Raw genomic sequence first — 14,881 nt, 5'->3', positions numbered from 1 at the left:
AACACATCGTAGCAAATGTCGGTCATCTATCAAAACCAGTAATTGGTTTTAAAAAAATCACTATTAATTTTTTGAAAGGGTACATTTCTTAACAAGAGAATAAAGATTCATCACTTCGCACAATTCAAATGGGGAAGGTTCAATTCATCAAAATTTAAAAACCAAAATAAATAAATAAAACAAGCTGAAAATTTGAACCCATAATATGTTGGGAGTTGTTATCCCCACCAATTAATAGCCTGACCCTTGAACTCATTGAACATATTGCACATTATCATAACTCATAATATTAACAGCTTTCTACAGTGGAATCACCATTTACATTATTAGAAAGTAGAACAGCACTTTGTTATTTGATTTGCAGAAATACACAAGAAGACACATCTGCTACTATGTAATCAAAGATAATCAGTAAGCTTCCACAAATTCTGCAGGAATTGATCAGAGGTGAAACTCCCAAACAACGAATCCATTCTCTGATATTGGTTTCTTGGTTCATGATCTTGATAGAGGAAAAGAAGTGAAAATGATCAGTCACAGGCAGCACCAAATTCATTCTCAAAGTTGACCTCGCACACAAGCTTTTCATATCTGCCATATTAAAAAAATTGACATATCATTCAGAGATACAAAATTAAAAGAAGAAAAAAACTGCAATTCCTTCCAATCAATGCCGTCAAATAGTGGCTATACCACTGCATATGAAAGGATTGAAAATCCAACATATGATACTTTTGTTTAGATCTTTGCTCGACATGAAAATATGTCTCCATCTTTTTTATTTTGACACAATATGTTTCCATCTTATAACTCCTAAACTTTCATAACACGTTGTCAAAGTTTCAAACTTAAACTCATACAATGACTAATGTACATAGTAGATGTTTGTAAAAAATATTCAAAATACTGAATTTAAATCAACAGAAATGGGAAGTTCAATATTTATTCACTTTAAGTTAACCATGTGACTAGGTTGACGACTCTTATAAGTCTTACTAATCATGTGATTGAAGTCAAAATAATAACAGACAAAAACATTGGCAATGTGATCTAGTGGCCGTTCAAGATCATATAGAGACTATTTCCAACTATTGTTTCTTTTGCTATTGGTTTATACTAGCCAAAAAAAGTCTTTAGCTAGGACAACTCAAGGGGTGGCCATTTCTAGAGTGAAGAACATATATGGTCTAAAGATTTACTACATATAAAAAAAGACATCCGGTGAGTACATCGACAAATGTTGTCTTTAAAGAAGTTTTCCATAACATTAATTAGGTATTTGAACTCTCAAATTTGTTTACATTCTAAATTTAATATTCTATAAATCTTTATCATATTGAACATCTAACATGTCTTGACACAAAATGTCCAACAAAAAATCATTTTTTGCATAATGTAATTTATGCCAACACATTTACCTAATTGGTTTATTATATCTTCAAACATATGCAACATCGTCTCCTGATTTTGTGCAAGAAATTTTGTGAAGTGTTGGAAGCAAATTAGAATCAAACATCGGTTAAATTGTTCAAGTTGGTGTGGGTTGAATAAAGATCGACAACTTCTGTCTACTTATATTCAACTACATCAAATTGTACTTGAGTGAGTCTTATACATAGAACTCATGATGCTTTCAATGAATTTATCAGTTTTTTGTTTGAAATTAAATTGCAAAGGTCATGCTAAAGCCTCTACTAATATGTTTAGAACTATATTATTGAGATTTTAAAAACGCTTGTTTATGTTGAGTATTCAACCAAATTTGAATTTCATGGCATTTGAAAATAAGTTTATCAAGTTGAGCAAATAACTCATACCCGTGTGGATGCACCGGCTTTTAACTAGTCATTCTAAATGTTAAATTGATACATACCACCGTGTTAAACTTCTTAACAGGTGCAAGATGCACAATTTCAACTCAGAAACTTGTAAGTAAAATCTATTGGAACTTACAAAAATCATGGTAATAGTAACACATTCACTTAATGAGTTTATACTAAGCTCCTAGCTGATCTCATCCTTGAGAGAAATACACTTTTTTTTCTTCTCATTTTCAAACTAACATTGAACTCATTTCCAAGTGGATCACATAAGGGTTAAGACACTAGCTTTAGTGTATCCTACATTTTAAACAATATCATAACATACATTAACAAATAAAACAATAAGATCAATGAAGCTTAATCTTTTTAATCAATGAGAAGATTAAGATTAAACAATGAGAAGATTTAATGGAAAATTAAACCCTTTGATCTTAATCGTTTTTGTAAATAGTTCTGGTATGTAGTAGAAAATAGTAGGATACGAAGATTGAAAAGCTTCCATGCTCATTTTTCTTAGGCAGAATTCCATGTTGGAAATTGTTTTGCAATATTAGTTCCAAAATGACAAAAGAGTTAAATAGCATTTAATGCTTTGAATTCAATTTTTTAGTTATTGTTTTGTTTGAATTTTGAATTCAATTTTCATATCTTTTCATGAAATAGTGTCATATATGAAACATTGTGTTTTATGGTGAAATGGTGTTGTTTCATCAAAGGTTGCAAACTTTTGAAACAACATCCATATCTCCTATAAATATATGATTCTATTCAGAAAAATAAAAACAAGAACTAAAACGTATTTCTCTTCCAAATTCCAGAAAAACCTTCCTTGCATTTCGGGTTCTTCACTTGTCTTGTGCAGACTCGAAATAAGGCTGACATTATCCTGAGTGTTCTTGCATTTTCCAACTCTAAGACATAATAAAAGAGTGCTTGAAATACTTTTAAGGAAAGTGATTCTCAATCACGATTCAGTCCTGGATCCATTTAATTTTACCGAACTTACTAACAATCTTAAAAGTATTTGAATAATGGCAACCGGGACTTATATTTCAAGCATCAAAGAATAAACAGTCATGTCATGGACACATTCTGAATACAAGAAGATTTTACATCATGAATACGAGTACGTTTTTATTATTTCTTATAGAAATTAGAACATTGTGAAAATCATAATATCAATATCCTAAATATAAAAGAAAAAGAATTTATCGGTTAATATCATACCAAAGTTCATGATTTTATGATTTTCGATAATGCATAAATAATATGAAAATATTTTGAATTAATTGATATTAATATATGATTATATGAACCTTTTATAAATATACCATGCTTAAAAAGATTTAGTAATAGTATGGTATATGTTGTAAATCATTTATGCCATACTGTTTGAAACATATCCCGCCATGCATCTGCGTATTTGATGATATTCTTTTATAATATTAATGACTATATTTTAGTTTAATTATCAGACAGAATTTTATGTATCATATGTTTGGATATGAATTTTAATTGATATGGTGTATGGTGTTATGAATGTTCACGTATTGTAATCCGTTAACTATCTATGTGCATATGTGTTATATATATTACACTATACATAATATTAAATTAAGAAAGTTATGTTAAGTAATGTATGTACCACGATCCAATAATAAATGTTCTGGAGTGTATATGTTAAGCTTTGGATATTGAATAATAATTGGTGATACATGTACGTAATATATGAATGTGATTTATTAAAATGCAGAACTCTATTTTTTTTGTATAGCATGATTATAATTACACATATAATATAATGATTATCCGAAAATGGATCATGACTTATAAAGACTTCTGAATTTAGAGTCTAATTTCACTATTGAATCATGAGATGTGGAATTTTGAGAACTTTATCACAGAGGATAAGAATTTTGAGATTTCCACAAAAGAAGAATCTCGTGAGGAAGGTTCTCCACGGATTGGAAAAACACAAACTGAAAGTTCGTCACTAATGAAGAATCTTGTGAGGAAGATTCTTCATGGATTTGTTGAAAATAACTCGAACTTAGAATAATCAAGAGAGACCGAAAGACTAAGGATCGAGCACCGAACAAAATTGATAGTCAATTTATTTCTTTGATCTAATTTAAGGAAATAGTAAGAATTTTGTTCGTAAGATTCCTATTACTCTTGTTTAGAAGGAAGTATCATAGTGTGATGGTACACTGAACACCTACAAGTCTAGATTAATGACCAATGGTGTTTTTAACAAAAGAAGGTATTTATCATTTGATACATATGCACTAGTGTAGCAAGGGCAACAAAATTAGTGCATCGTTTGCATTAGCTTCTTTGCATAACCGTATAGTTCCTAAAATGAATGTCAAAATAACATTCATAAATAGAAATCTCGATGAGGGGATTTACATGGAGCTGCTAGAAGGTTATGTCGAAATGAACAAAAGGTGGGCAAGTTTGAGAAATCCTTGTATCGAATTCAAACAAGCACCGAAACAATGACATCAAAAGTTTGACAATGTCATAGTAAGATTCACCAATTAATTAGGGGAGACACACAACTTAAGAGGAGACAATATTTTGTCATCATCAAAAGGGGGGAGATTGTGAGGAATAAATCTTATATCTAGTTTAATTTTGATGAAGACAAAGATTATCAAAGGAGAAAAGGTTCAAAAGGTTCATGCACATCAATGATGAAGTTGACTAAGAAAGTTGAACATAGAATTCAAGTGAAGATTTGAGACAAGTGAACATAACTAAGGTACTCGTTGAAATTTATACTAATTTAAATTGCTCATAATTTCATTTCTCACTTCATCTAAAAACCTTCTTACATCATCATGCATGATTATCTAAAAATATTATTCATCTAATTCTTGTTACAAGTGTTTGTACACAAAGTTGTGTGAGAATATTGTGATATTCACTCGTATTCATATTGATTATATGATTGATCATTAGTAACAAGATGAATGGAATTTTAGAAACAAAGAGGTTTCAAACTTTCATATTCAAGATGAATGGTCTTGGACTAGTTGACACATTTTTGGGGATTAAAGTAAAGTGAAATAGTGGGGGTTATGAACTTAGTCAAACCCACTATATTGAGAAAATGCTTGATAAGTTTAAACATCTAAACTTTAAGGAAGTAACCACTCCATTTGATCATGCCAACAAACTTCAAAAGAATAATGGAAGATCAGTGGCTCAATTGGAATATGCAAGTGCAATAGGGTGTCTAATGTACCTAATGCAATGTACCAGACCCGACATATCATTTGCAGTCAGTAAAATGAGTCGATTTACTAGTAATCCAAGTAATGAACATTGGAAGGCAATTACAAGGATTTTTGGCTATCTACTGAAAACCAAGGACCTTGGTCTTCACTATGGAAGGTTCCCTGCCATATTAGAAGGATACACTGATGCGAGTTGGATATCTAATATTGGAGACCATAAATCTACAACTGGATGGATATTTACACTTGCTGGTGGAGCAATTTCTTGGAAGAGCAAGAAACAAACATGCATTACACTTTCGACCATGGAATCAGAGTTCGTGGCTCTCGCTTCCGCCGGTCAAGAAGCGGAATGGTTGAGGGATCTTCTGTTGGAAGTTCCATTGGCTAAAGACAATGTCTCAAAAGTGATGATACAGTTGCGATAGCCAAGCCACATTAGCAAGAGCATTCAGCGAAGTGTATAATGGAAAGTCTAGACATATAGGACTTAGACATTCGTTCGTAAGAAAATTGATTAAGGATGGAATCATTTCACTCACCTACATACGAACATGCTATAACTTAGCAGATCCGTTTACTAAGCCACTGGCCAGAGACTTAGTACGAACAACCTCGAGAGGAATGGGGTTGAAACTCCTTAAATAAAAGTTCCGACAACGGCAGCAACCCAATCTTATGTTAACAAAACATTAACTTCAAGATTCAATGGGTAACAACAAGTCGTTGAATTGGATGTAAGTCAAGAATTTGGGAAATAAGGTTGACTGTGTTGAATTGAGGGTTGAGGTTTCCAAAACCTCTTAATGAAGTTCATTAACGAAGAAGAGTATCTATTGGAAAGGATGCTATATGAACCTCACCTATGTGAATTTTGAGATGGTGCCGTCTCAAAGTGAGAGTTGGAGTTTCTCTCATGAAAAATTCATGAAAAGGATAGCATATGGCCATAAATAAGTGCTAAGCGAGATATGTAAAGGAAGAACCTTTAAAGAGTGTGTGTAAGGTAACGCCGGTCTGATCCCATGGATTAATGGTTTAAAAGCTTTGCTACCAAATATTCCGATTAAACTTTGCGTTATCCTCACTAAGGTTAAGTTTAAAATCGAAAGATACCTAACTGTATTAACACTTTTATATTTCACTATCTGGAATGATTTTTGTCATTATTAGAACTAGTGGGGGATTGTTGGAAATTGTTTTGCAATATTAGTTCCAAAATGACAAAAGAGTTAAATAGCATTTAATGCTTTGAATTCAATTTTTTAGTTATTGTTTTGTTTGAATTTTGAATTCAATTTTCATATCTTTTCATGAAATAGTGTCATATATGAAACATTGTGTTTTATGGTGAAATGGTGTTGTTTCATCAAAGGTTGCAAACTTTTGAAACAACATCCATATCTCCTATAAATATATGATTCTATTCAGAAAAATAAAAACAAGAACTAAAACGTATTTCTCTTCCAAATTCCAGAAAAACCTTCCTTGCATTTCGGGTTCTTCACTTGTCTTGTGCAGACTCGAAATAAGGCTGACATTATCCTGAGTGTTCTTGCATTTTCCAACTCTAAGACATAATAAAAGAGTGCTTGAAATACTTTTAAGGAAAGTGATTCTCAATCACGATTCAGTCCTGGATCCATTTAATTTTACCGAACTTACTAACATTCCAAACTCAAATGCTGACAGCAATGTGAAAGAAAATGTGTCATGACTTACGAAGAATAATCATTATGAATGACTCTTGTGCTGAAAACATTAACACTAAATCTTCCTAAAAACAGAATAGTAAGGGAAAACTCACATCTTCAAGTGTGCCATCACAAGTCATAAAACTGCATCAAGAATGGGTAGCTAAATTGAAAAGGATTGCAATACTCAAACTACAATGCTCACGATCGGTTCAATGGTGGTCGACGACAATGTTCCCTTGAAGGTAGAAGAAGTTCACAATCTTCCTTGTCTTTATTGCTAAGACGGTGACCTGATTAATGTTGACAAAACCAAATAACAACAAATAGGTTAAGTTTTAAGGCACACTCCACTTTTCCTTTTTTTCTTTCAAACCAGCACGGAGTACGGACCAAATCGCCATGATGAGGAGGCCATGAAATTTCTACTTCCTAGAAAACAAAGTATGTATCATTGAAGTTTCTATCAAAGTGGTACTCCATCGCAAGGTTTTAAAAACAGTCTATTGCCGTGAAAACGGCCGCGACAAAACGGTATCAAAAAGCGTCAATACCACTACGGTTATTGACCATTTTTATGATAAAGAACAAATTGTGGTCAATTCACATCGCGACAACCACAATCAGCGTCGCAACACCTGTACCAATCAAAATCGCGGGCGAAACGCAATAGCGAGAGTTACTTAAAACCTTGCTCTATAGAACTTGCCTATCCTTATATCAAAAGCATCTCTTATCAAAACTAAAACGCATCATAAACTTTGATTACATGTTGATTGTATAAGCAACAACATGGACAGCGAACAAATCAGTGAGCAGTTAAGTATGTAATCACAGAGACACAATCCAGGGTTCCCAGCACAGCCACAATATATAATAAGGCTGCACCAAGAGAATAAATCACCAGATGTGTCAAACCATACATCAGAAGTACCTGCTATATTCATCATTTTCTTATCTGTCCATGCATATAAACTATACCGTTAAAGCTACAAAAGCTAACCCTAGCAAAAAAAAATTGAATTTGGGGGAAAAGGATAATAAATTGATGAAGTGGCAAAGAAAGTATCAGATGAGTAAGGTGAAAATCAAATCCTGGAAAAAGAAAACTACCATCAGCGGAAAGCTGGGCAATTGTTACAACAGGATCTTCAACATGAATCTTCATTTCTTTCTTTGCACACACTTTTCATAATCGAAACAAAACAAAGAGGTGTGATCTGTTGTGTTTCCAGATCTGAATGCTTTCGCATACTGTCAGTGTTCTTCCGCCAGATCTGAAAATATATACGAAATGATTTTATTTGATATTAATTTTAAATAAAAGTTATATAGGATGGTAATAGTAGAAAGTTAGATGAAAGATAATAGTAGTGATTTTAATAGAAATTATTATAAATTATTATAAGTAATTATATAAATTATTTAAGGATAAATATAAAAAAACAAGCTACAAACAAAATTAAAATTTTCTTTTATATATTGTTATAGGTAATGATTTAAGAATAATCTTAAGTATTGTAATGTTGCTTCTTTGAGATTATATGAAAAAAAATTGAGAAATTTATTTTATATTTTTCTTCTTTTGCAATTTTGATTAGTCTTAGCCTTAGTGAGTTTTATCACGGGAGCTTTCAATCTTTGAATTCATGCCTCCTAAACCTACAAACCTACCCCTATATATTATGGAAGATGATGTTCAAACTGCACACCGAATACTCTCAACCAAACTCAATAGCAAATGAATGAACGATTTGACAAAACAAATGTAGATATGGAACAGTATATGGGGTAAATTAACACTAGAATGGATAATGAAAAGCAAATTCCTGGCTCTAGATGAGTTCGTCATGAATATTCTCACAAAGTTAAAGACTCATAATGAACAACAACAAACTACCAATGTTCAAAGACTCTAGATAAGTTCATCATGAATATTCTCACAAAGTTAAAGACTCATAATGAACAACAATAAACTACCAATGTTCAAACAACAACAAGCTCATCAGGTATCATGCATAACCCTTCATATGTCCTTATGATTACAACCTTTGGTAACCCTACTTTCACTCATGTCAACACCCCTCACCCGCTTTGCAAGTTTTTCCAACAACCCCCATCAACCCCATGTTACTGCTGCAATGTGACACACAACCGACATCACTTCCTCAACTACCATTGCAAACACACAAAATTATAATATTACAATGTTTCAACAATATACCCTACCCCAAATTCATCAAATTCATCAACTACCCTATTTCCGAACCTCTAAATTGGAACTTGCTATGTTTGATGGTTCAAAATCATTAGAATGGTTATTTCAAGCCGGTCAATTTTTAAAATTTTATCAATTACCACTAGAAAATAGATTATCCTTGATTTTATTTTTACATGAAAGGTGATGCTTTGTGCTGGTTTAAATGGATGCACCAAAATCAATTTTTGCTAGATTGGTATTCTTTTAGAAAAGATTTGGAGTTATGATATGTGAATCACCAAGCTAAATTGTTTAAGCTGAAACAAGAAGGTTCATTTGTTGATTACCAAGCCAAATTAGAAAAATTGGGAAATCAAGCTATTGGTTTATCCAGGGACTGAGGCACATGCATCGGTATGGGGCATGTGCCCCCACTATATATATTAATCAAAACAATATATTTAACTAAAATAGTATATTTTAATTTAATTGAAATATTATTACTATGAATATATTGTTAAAAATTATGTGAAAATTATAAAGTATATGAATATTTGTACTGTTCGAAATTAATCTGAGTTTTTTATTTTCAATATCAATAATTAAATTAAAATATGTCAGATTAGATATACTCTAATAATTTTTTTTGTATAATTTCAAAATATTTTTTCCATAAATCTTTTTAAAAAATTGATTTACAGGATTTTATATTAATATTATGATCTCATAAAAAAATGCATACAAAATAAATATTTCCCTACGAGCTCCGGGCTCGAGCATACCCTTTTATTTCATTTTGCCCTGTGGAGCTCTGTGCTACGGAAACTCATGCATGCCCTTTGAGCTTCGTGCTCAGGCAAATCATTCATGCCCTATATACTTCGTGCTTATACAACCTCATTTCTTCCTTATAAGCTTTGTGCTTAGGCAAAACCTTTTTTTTTAGGTTTTGATTCCTAGATCTAGGAAAAATCCTACAATTCTGCATTGGCCACACCATCTACTGGTTAACGCTACACACTCTTTGGTTCAGACACACCTATTTTATGGGTTCAAAAAATGCATTCCTGGTCCAAAAATACTTTCAGCACATCCAAGCAACTCTTTCCTTTTTCTTCAATTCAAGTAACTCTTTCTTTTCTTTTTATCACACCAATTTTTTCAAAACAATTTTCTTTGCTTTTCATAAAATAATCGTTTTAATTTGTTCCTAAGCAGACAGACTAAAAGCTTAGAGCACCCAAACGAGGGTTAAAATCAGCTAACGTCTACACACTTCTAGGATACGATTATAACTGTTCCCTAAAATCAACCAACAAATCCGTATTTTCTACCACGAACTTTGGAGCTCTGATTTTCTTATTGCACTATGAGAATACGTAGACATAAGATTTCAAAATATTGACGAGCACACTAATTAATAAACTTATATTTTTCCCCTTATTAAGATCATTCGCAAGCAACCTTTAGATATAACATCTATTCGCGCAAAGAATAATCAAAATCGTTCCTGTTGAGTACAACAGATGTGAGGGGTGCTAATACATCCCCTTGCATAACCGACATTCTTATCTGTTTCTCTTTCCCTTGGATTTTATCGATATTTTCCCTTTTCTTCGAGAATAAATAAAATTCGGTGGAGATTCTATTTTATCTTCGTATGTGAGACGCAATTAGATATTTTTCGCAGCGCGACATAAATATAAATATATGTGATCTCATAGTCCAAATTAAGAAGAGATGTTAAACATATTTGTTCTTGGTTAAGCATATCAACTATTACTAATTTTATAAGTAACAATTTCTCCATTGTAACTTTTACTTAACTTTCTTCGTTTGTTTCTAGTTTGTTAAGAAAGTTGGTTAGGCTGGTTAATTAACTTCCTATTGATCTCTCCATATCTGTAAATCACTGGTATACGATTTTAGGCAAAATATCAATACTGGGTGGGTACCTACCTGGTAGTTGTCCATGTATTTTTTTTTTCTTTTTTGTTTGGTATGCATGTTGGTGAATGATTAATACACAAACCCAAAAAAAAACATAATTTTTTCTTTGATCCACACAATTCAAACTTTTTTTATTGAGTCCAATTTAAGTTTTTTAATTTATTTATAAAAGTAAAAATAAAAAATTAAATTTTATAAAGACTTACACTCTTGCATACATATGCAGCTGCTCTGCAACTTTCAGGTTTAACCATTTGATTCTAAATTATTGATACTTTTTCAAGAGTGATTTTCTTTTTATGTTAATGAGTAGATATTGATTTTTTTGAATATAACTACAAAACATTAAATGATGAAATTAATTACAAAACATGACTATAGTCTATATCCATGAGCAATATGACAAATCAATGAACCAAACCCATCTCATAATTATCTTGCCAAAATGAATTGTAACCATGTTCTTCTTCCATATTAAACCCATCATCACAAACCATTAAATGATCAACCATCACATCCTTCTCATCTCCAAAACACTCCCAACTCCCATCATCAAATTGGAAGGATGGTATCAAATCCATATCAACCCATTCAACCCCAAACTCATCCACTTGTCCTATGTTGCATGATTCATTGTAACTTTCTTCAAAAGTGCTCTTCATTTGTAGTAACTCTATGCTTGTTGAATCATCATGATCACTCATCTTGCTTTCACTAATTTCAGCCTCAAAAGATCTTATCAAGCTATCTAATCTTTCATCATCATTTTCATCACATGGTAACTCTTCCATTAGTGTCATGAGAAGATTATCACCCTTGATTTTTACATCATAAGCCAAAGTTTCACAACCTTGTGAAGCCATTTGTTAAATAATATTAAATTTGTTTAATTTATTATAACCTTGAAGAAGAGAAAAGGATGAACAATAATAGAGAATGAGAAGAAAAAAAAGCTTAAGATGAATGAATTGATTGTAAATGAGGGAAGTTTGGGTTTATATAGACACTGCCACGTCACTTCATGAAGGGGACATATTACATCCATCATGGCCTAGAGAGTCATGTGCATCACATGGATATGGAAGATCATGTTGCATAGCAACTTAGCATATGGCATAAATAAATACTAAAAAAAGTTGAATTTGTGGAATATAATAAATTAGAAATATGGAGATAATGTGGCAATAAGGATGGTTCGTAGTAAGCAAGATATTGTGGAAATCTTTAGAAACTGACCCCAAAACCTCAGTTGGGGGTTGGGTGGGACAAGGAAACATTAAAAAACAAAGCTCTCAGTCACTCAAATGTCAAGTTGCAATAATACAACAGGATTAATAGTACTGTTGTCTTGAAATTAACTTTATTGCACCGCTTTTCTCATCTATTGTTTGTTTTAAATCTTGTGTAACTTTTCATGATTTTTTGATTTGTGTAACTTTTCATGATTTTTAAGTAATAGTAGCAATAATAATAATAATAATAATAATAATAATAATAATAATAATAATAATAATAATAATAATAATAATAATAATAATAATAAAACTAGTTAAGAACTTTCTCATATATAATTTGTTTCAAAAAAATAAATAATAATAATAATAATAATAATAATAATAAAAATAATAGTAATAATAATAATAATAAAACATACTTAACTACTTTCACTATAAAAAATTATCTATTTATTTTACTAACCTTTACATAAAAACCACGCTAATTTTCTATTCAATCCGCCTCAAAATTTTCAACATAAATTGAATACAATTATAAAAATTAATATTAATATAAAATGTCATTAACACGGTAATTGATTCTCGTCCTTATTTTAGAATTAAATGCTTTATTTTTAATTTACTTTTTATTTTCATTATCGAGCCAAAAACACGTTCTCCCTTCTGGATCTCCCACTTTTAACTATCTCGAGAAAACAACACGCGGCGGATTCTTTCTTCAAAATTCTAAATCATCGTCGCACCTTCTCCTCATCTCTCCATCTTCAACCACATTTTCTCCTTTTCAAAAATACAACTTTGATTTCATTTACGATTCTAACATTTATCTCTCAAATTTTTTAAGGATTATCGTAAACCCTAAAATTTTGTCATCGGTTAGAATCTCCATTACATACTCATCTCTAATAGTGAGTTGAGTTCTTTAAATCTTCATTAGAATCTCGTTTTGATTTTCAGGTAAAGGAAAGGAAGCAATGGATTGTATAACTTATAGAAGGATGGAAGAAAACTTAAGGTTCGTTGATTTTTTGAATCTAAATTTTGAGCATCAGAGGATATTACACTTTAGACGTAACAAATATTATGACCAACTAGAGTATTATGGCCAGTCTATAGTTCACACTACGACCGTAAAAATCCTAGTATTAGACTGAATTTTCATTTTCTTCCATTTTTCTTTGGACACCTCTAAGCGCAATTTTTATTACCATATATATATATATATATATATATATATATATATATATATATATATATATATATATATATATATATATATATATATATATATATATATAACTCAGAACAACACAAACTTTTACATACAATTTTATTCTTAAGTAAAGTTTAGTTTTCTCTGTATCTTCTTTTTGCAACTTTTTATTTTCTTGTTGTTGTTAAACTCTCTATGGAGCAATCTTGTTCATATTGTTATTATGTCTATATTCATGTCTATTATCATGTATGATTTAATCCTAAGCATATTTGAGTCGATTTTCTTAGGATTTGGGATATTAGGATTGTCCAAATGAGAGACCTCGTGTAGGTTTTCTAATGAATTTCATGTAACAAGAACTTCCATTTGTTTCAATTTTATGTTTTGAATTATTAAGTTTGCTACGAAAGTAGGAACTGTTTAGAAATCAACTATATAGTGAAAGAGTATAGTATGGCTTGAAACTTTTGGACAGTTGAATGTGAGGTGACGAAAAATATCTCAGGATCAATTGGGAAAAGCTTTACCATTTTAAAATAACTATATTTTAAATTATTATAAATAAACTAGATATGCTCGAAAGTAGATAACTTATTATTTTATTACAAGGTAATGTGTTAACAAAAATAAGCATTGCCGGCAATTTCTATTTATTTCTATAAATGAGTTTCTTGTTATTTATTGGAATCAATACATGCATAAGTAATTCTATGACGTGATTCATTTTCCTTAACCCATTTATAAATTCTTAAATACCAAGTTCAATTATTCTCAAAACAATCCTCTTAGATAAACACAAGATTATTAGAATTTGGAAATTGAACTGGTCTTTGAGGATCAATAGCTTTTTACTACTTTAATATAGTCATATGCAACGTGTTACTATTATATATATATATATATATATAATATATATTATATATATATATATTATTATATATATATATATATATGAATCTCTTTAGATCTCTCATATTCACTTTTCGAAAACTCTCTTGAATATTGATTCTTCAAATATTCTTCGGGATGTTGATTCAAAGGATCATTCATTTACCATAATAGTTCTTTCAAACGAAAAACTCGGTGTTGATCTTTAAATAACTTCTTCGAGTAGTCTTTTTGACGAGGATGATGAAGATTTTCCAAACGTTCTTGAATTAATTTCTTCAACTTCTAGAAATTGGATTATCTCTTTGAATTTCAACATAATTACCTCCTTTATAGATTTTTCCTGAATTTCAACTCAAAATTTTCTATCTTTCAAATCAATTATTGGATCATATTTTTTTACAACAATTATGGAGCATGAGATATTTGTTAGATATAACCTTTCTAAAAAAAATTCCAAGAATCATTATATCTTATGTTCATTCTATCTTATCGGATATCGAGAAAATCTCCATGGATCATTTCAAATGTGTCTCATTCTTCATTAGCAAAATTATAATTAAAAATAGAAAGATACTCTCTAGTGCATAAAACACTCATCATCAAGTACTTAACTTTAAAATCAAGTTT

General features: G+C 30.7%; 1 protein-coding gene and 1 long non-coding RNA gene across 8 annotated transcripts; both read right to left on the bottom strand.

The window, feature by feature from the left end:
• Positions 1 to 255: 255 nt before the first annotated feature.
• LOC127118534 (uncharacterized) lies at positions 256 to 8,191 on the bottom strand. 7 transcript variants are annotated; one of them, XR_007802267.1, is made up of 3 exons: positions 6,876 to 8,105; positions 1,954 to 2,120; positions 256 to 591 (listed from the first exon to the last, which is right to left on the bottom strand). It is a non-coding gene; the product is annotated as an uncharacterized LOC127118534 (long non-coding RNA). The 7 variants fall into 7 exon arrangements; XR_007802261.1 differs by lacking the exon at positions 1,954 to 2,120 and having other exon boundaries at positions 6,876 to 8,191; XR_007802291.1 differs by lacking the exons at positions 256 to 591; positions 1,954 to 2,120 and adding an exon at positions 2,500 to 2,800 and having other exon boundaries at positions 6,876 to 8,191.
• Positions 8,192 to 11,090: 2,899 nt separating this feature from the next.
• LOC127118439 (uncharacterized) lies at positions 11,091 to 12,000 on the bottom strand. Its single transcript, XM_051048675.1, has one exon. The coding sequence runs from the start codon at positions 11,773 to 11,775 to the stop codon at positions 11,320 to 11,322; it is 456 nt and encodes a 151-aa protein (XP_050904632.1). The 5' UTR covers positions 11,776 to 12,000; the 3' UTR covers positions 11,091 to 11,319.
• Between the last annotated feature and the right edge of the window lie 2,881 nt (positions 12,001 to 14,881).

This window comes from Lathyrus oleraceus, chromosome 1 (assembly GCF_024323335.1).
Source record: "Lathyrus oleraceus cultivar Zhongwan6 chromosome 1, CAAS_Psat_ZW6_1.0, whole genome shotgun sequence".
NCBI lineage: Eukaryota > Viridiplantae > Streptophyta > Magnoliopsida > Fabales > Fabaceae > Lathyrus > Lathyrus oleraceus.
This window is presented reverse-complemented; position numbering and strand designations above follow the sequence as displayed.

Coding starts and splice junctions, on each gene's coding strand:
- LOC127118439 (XM_051048675.1), bottom strand. CDS start 11,775: ATGGCTTCACAAGGTTGTGAAACTTTGGCTTATGATGTAAAAATCAAG.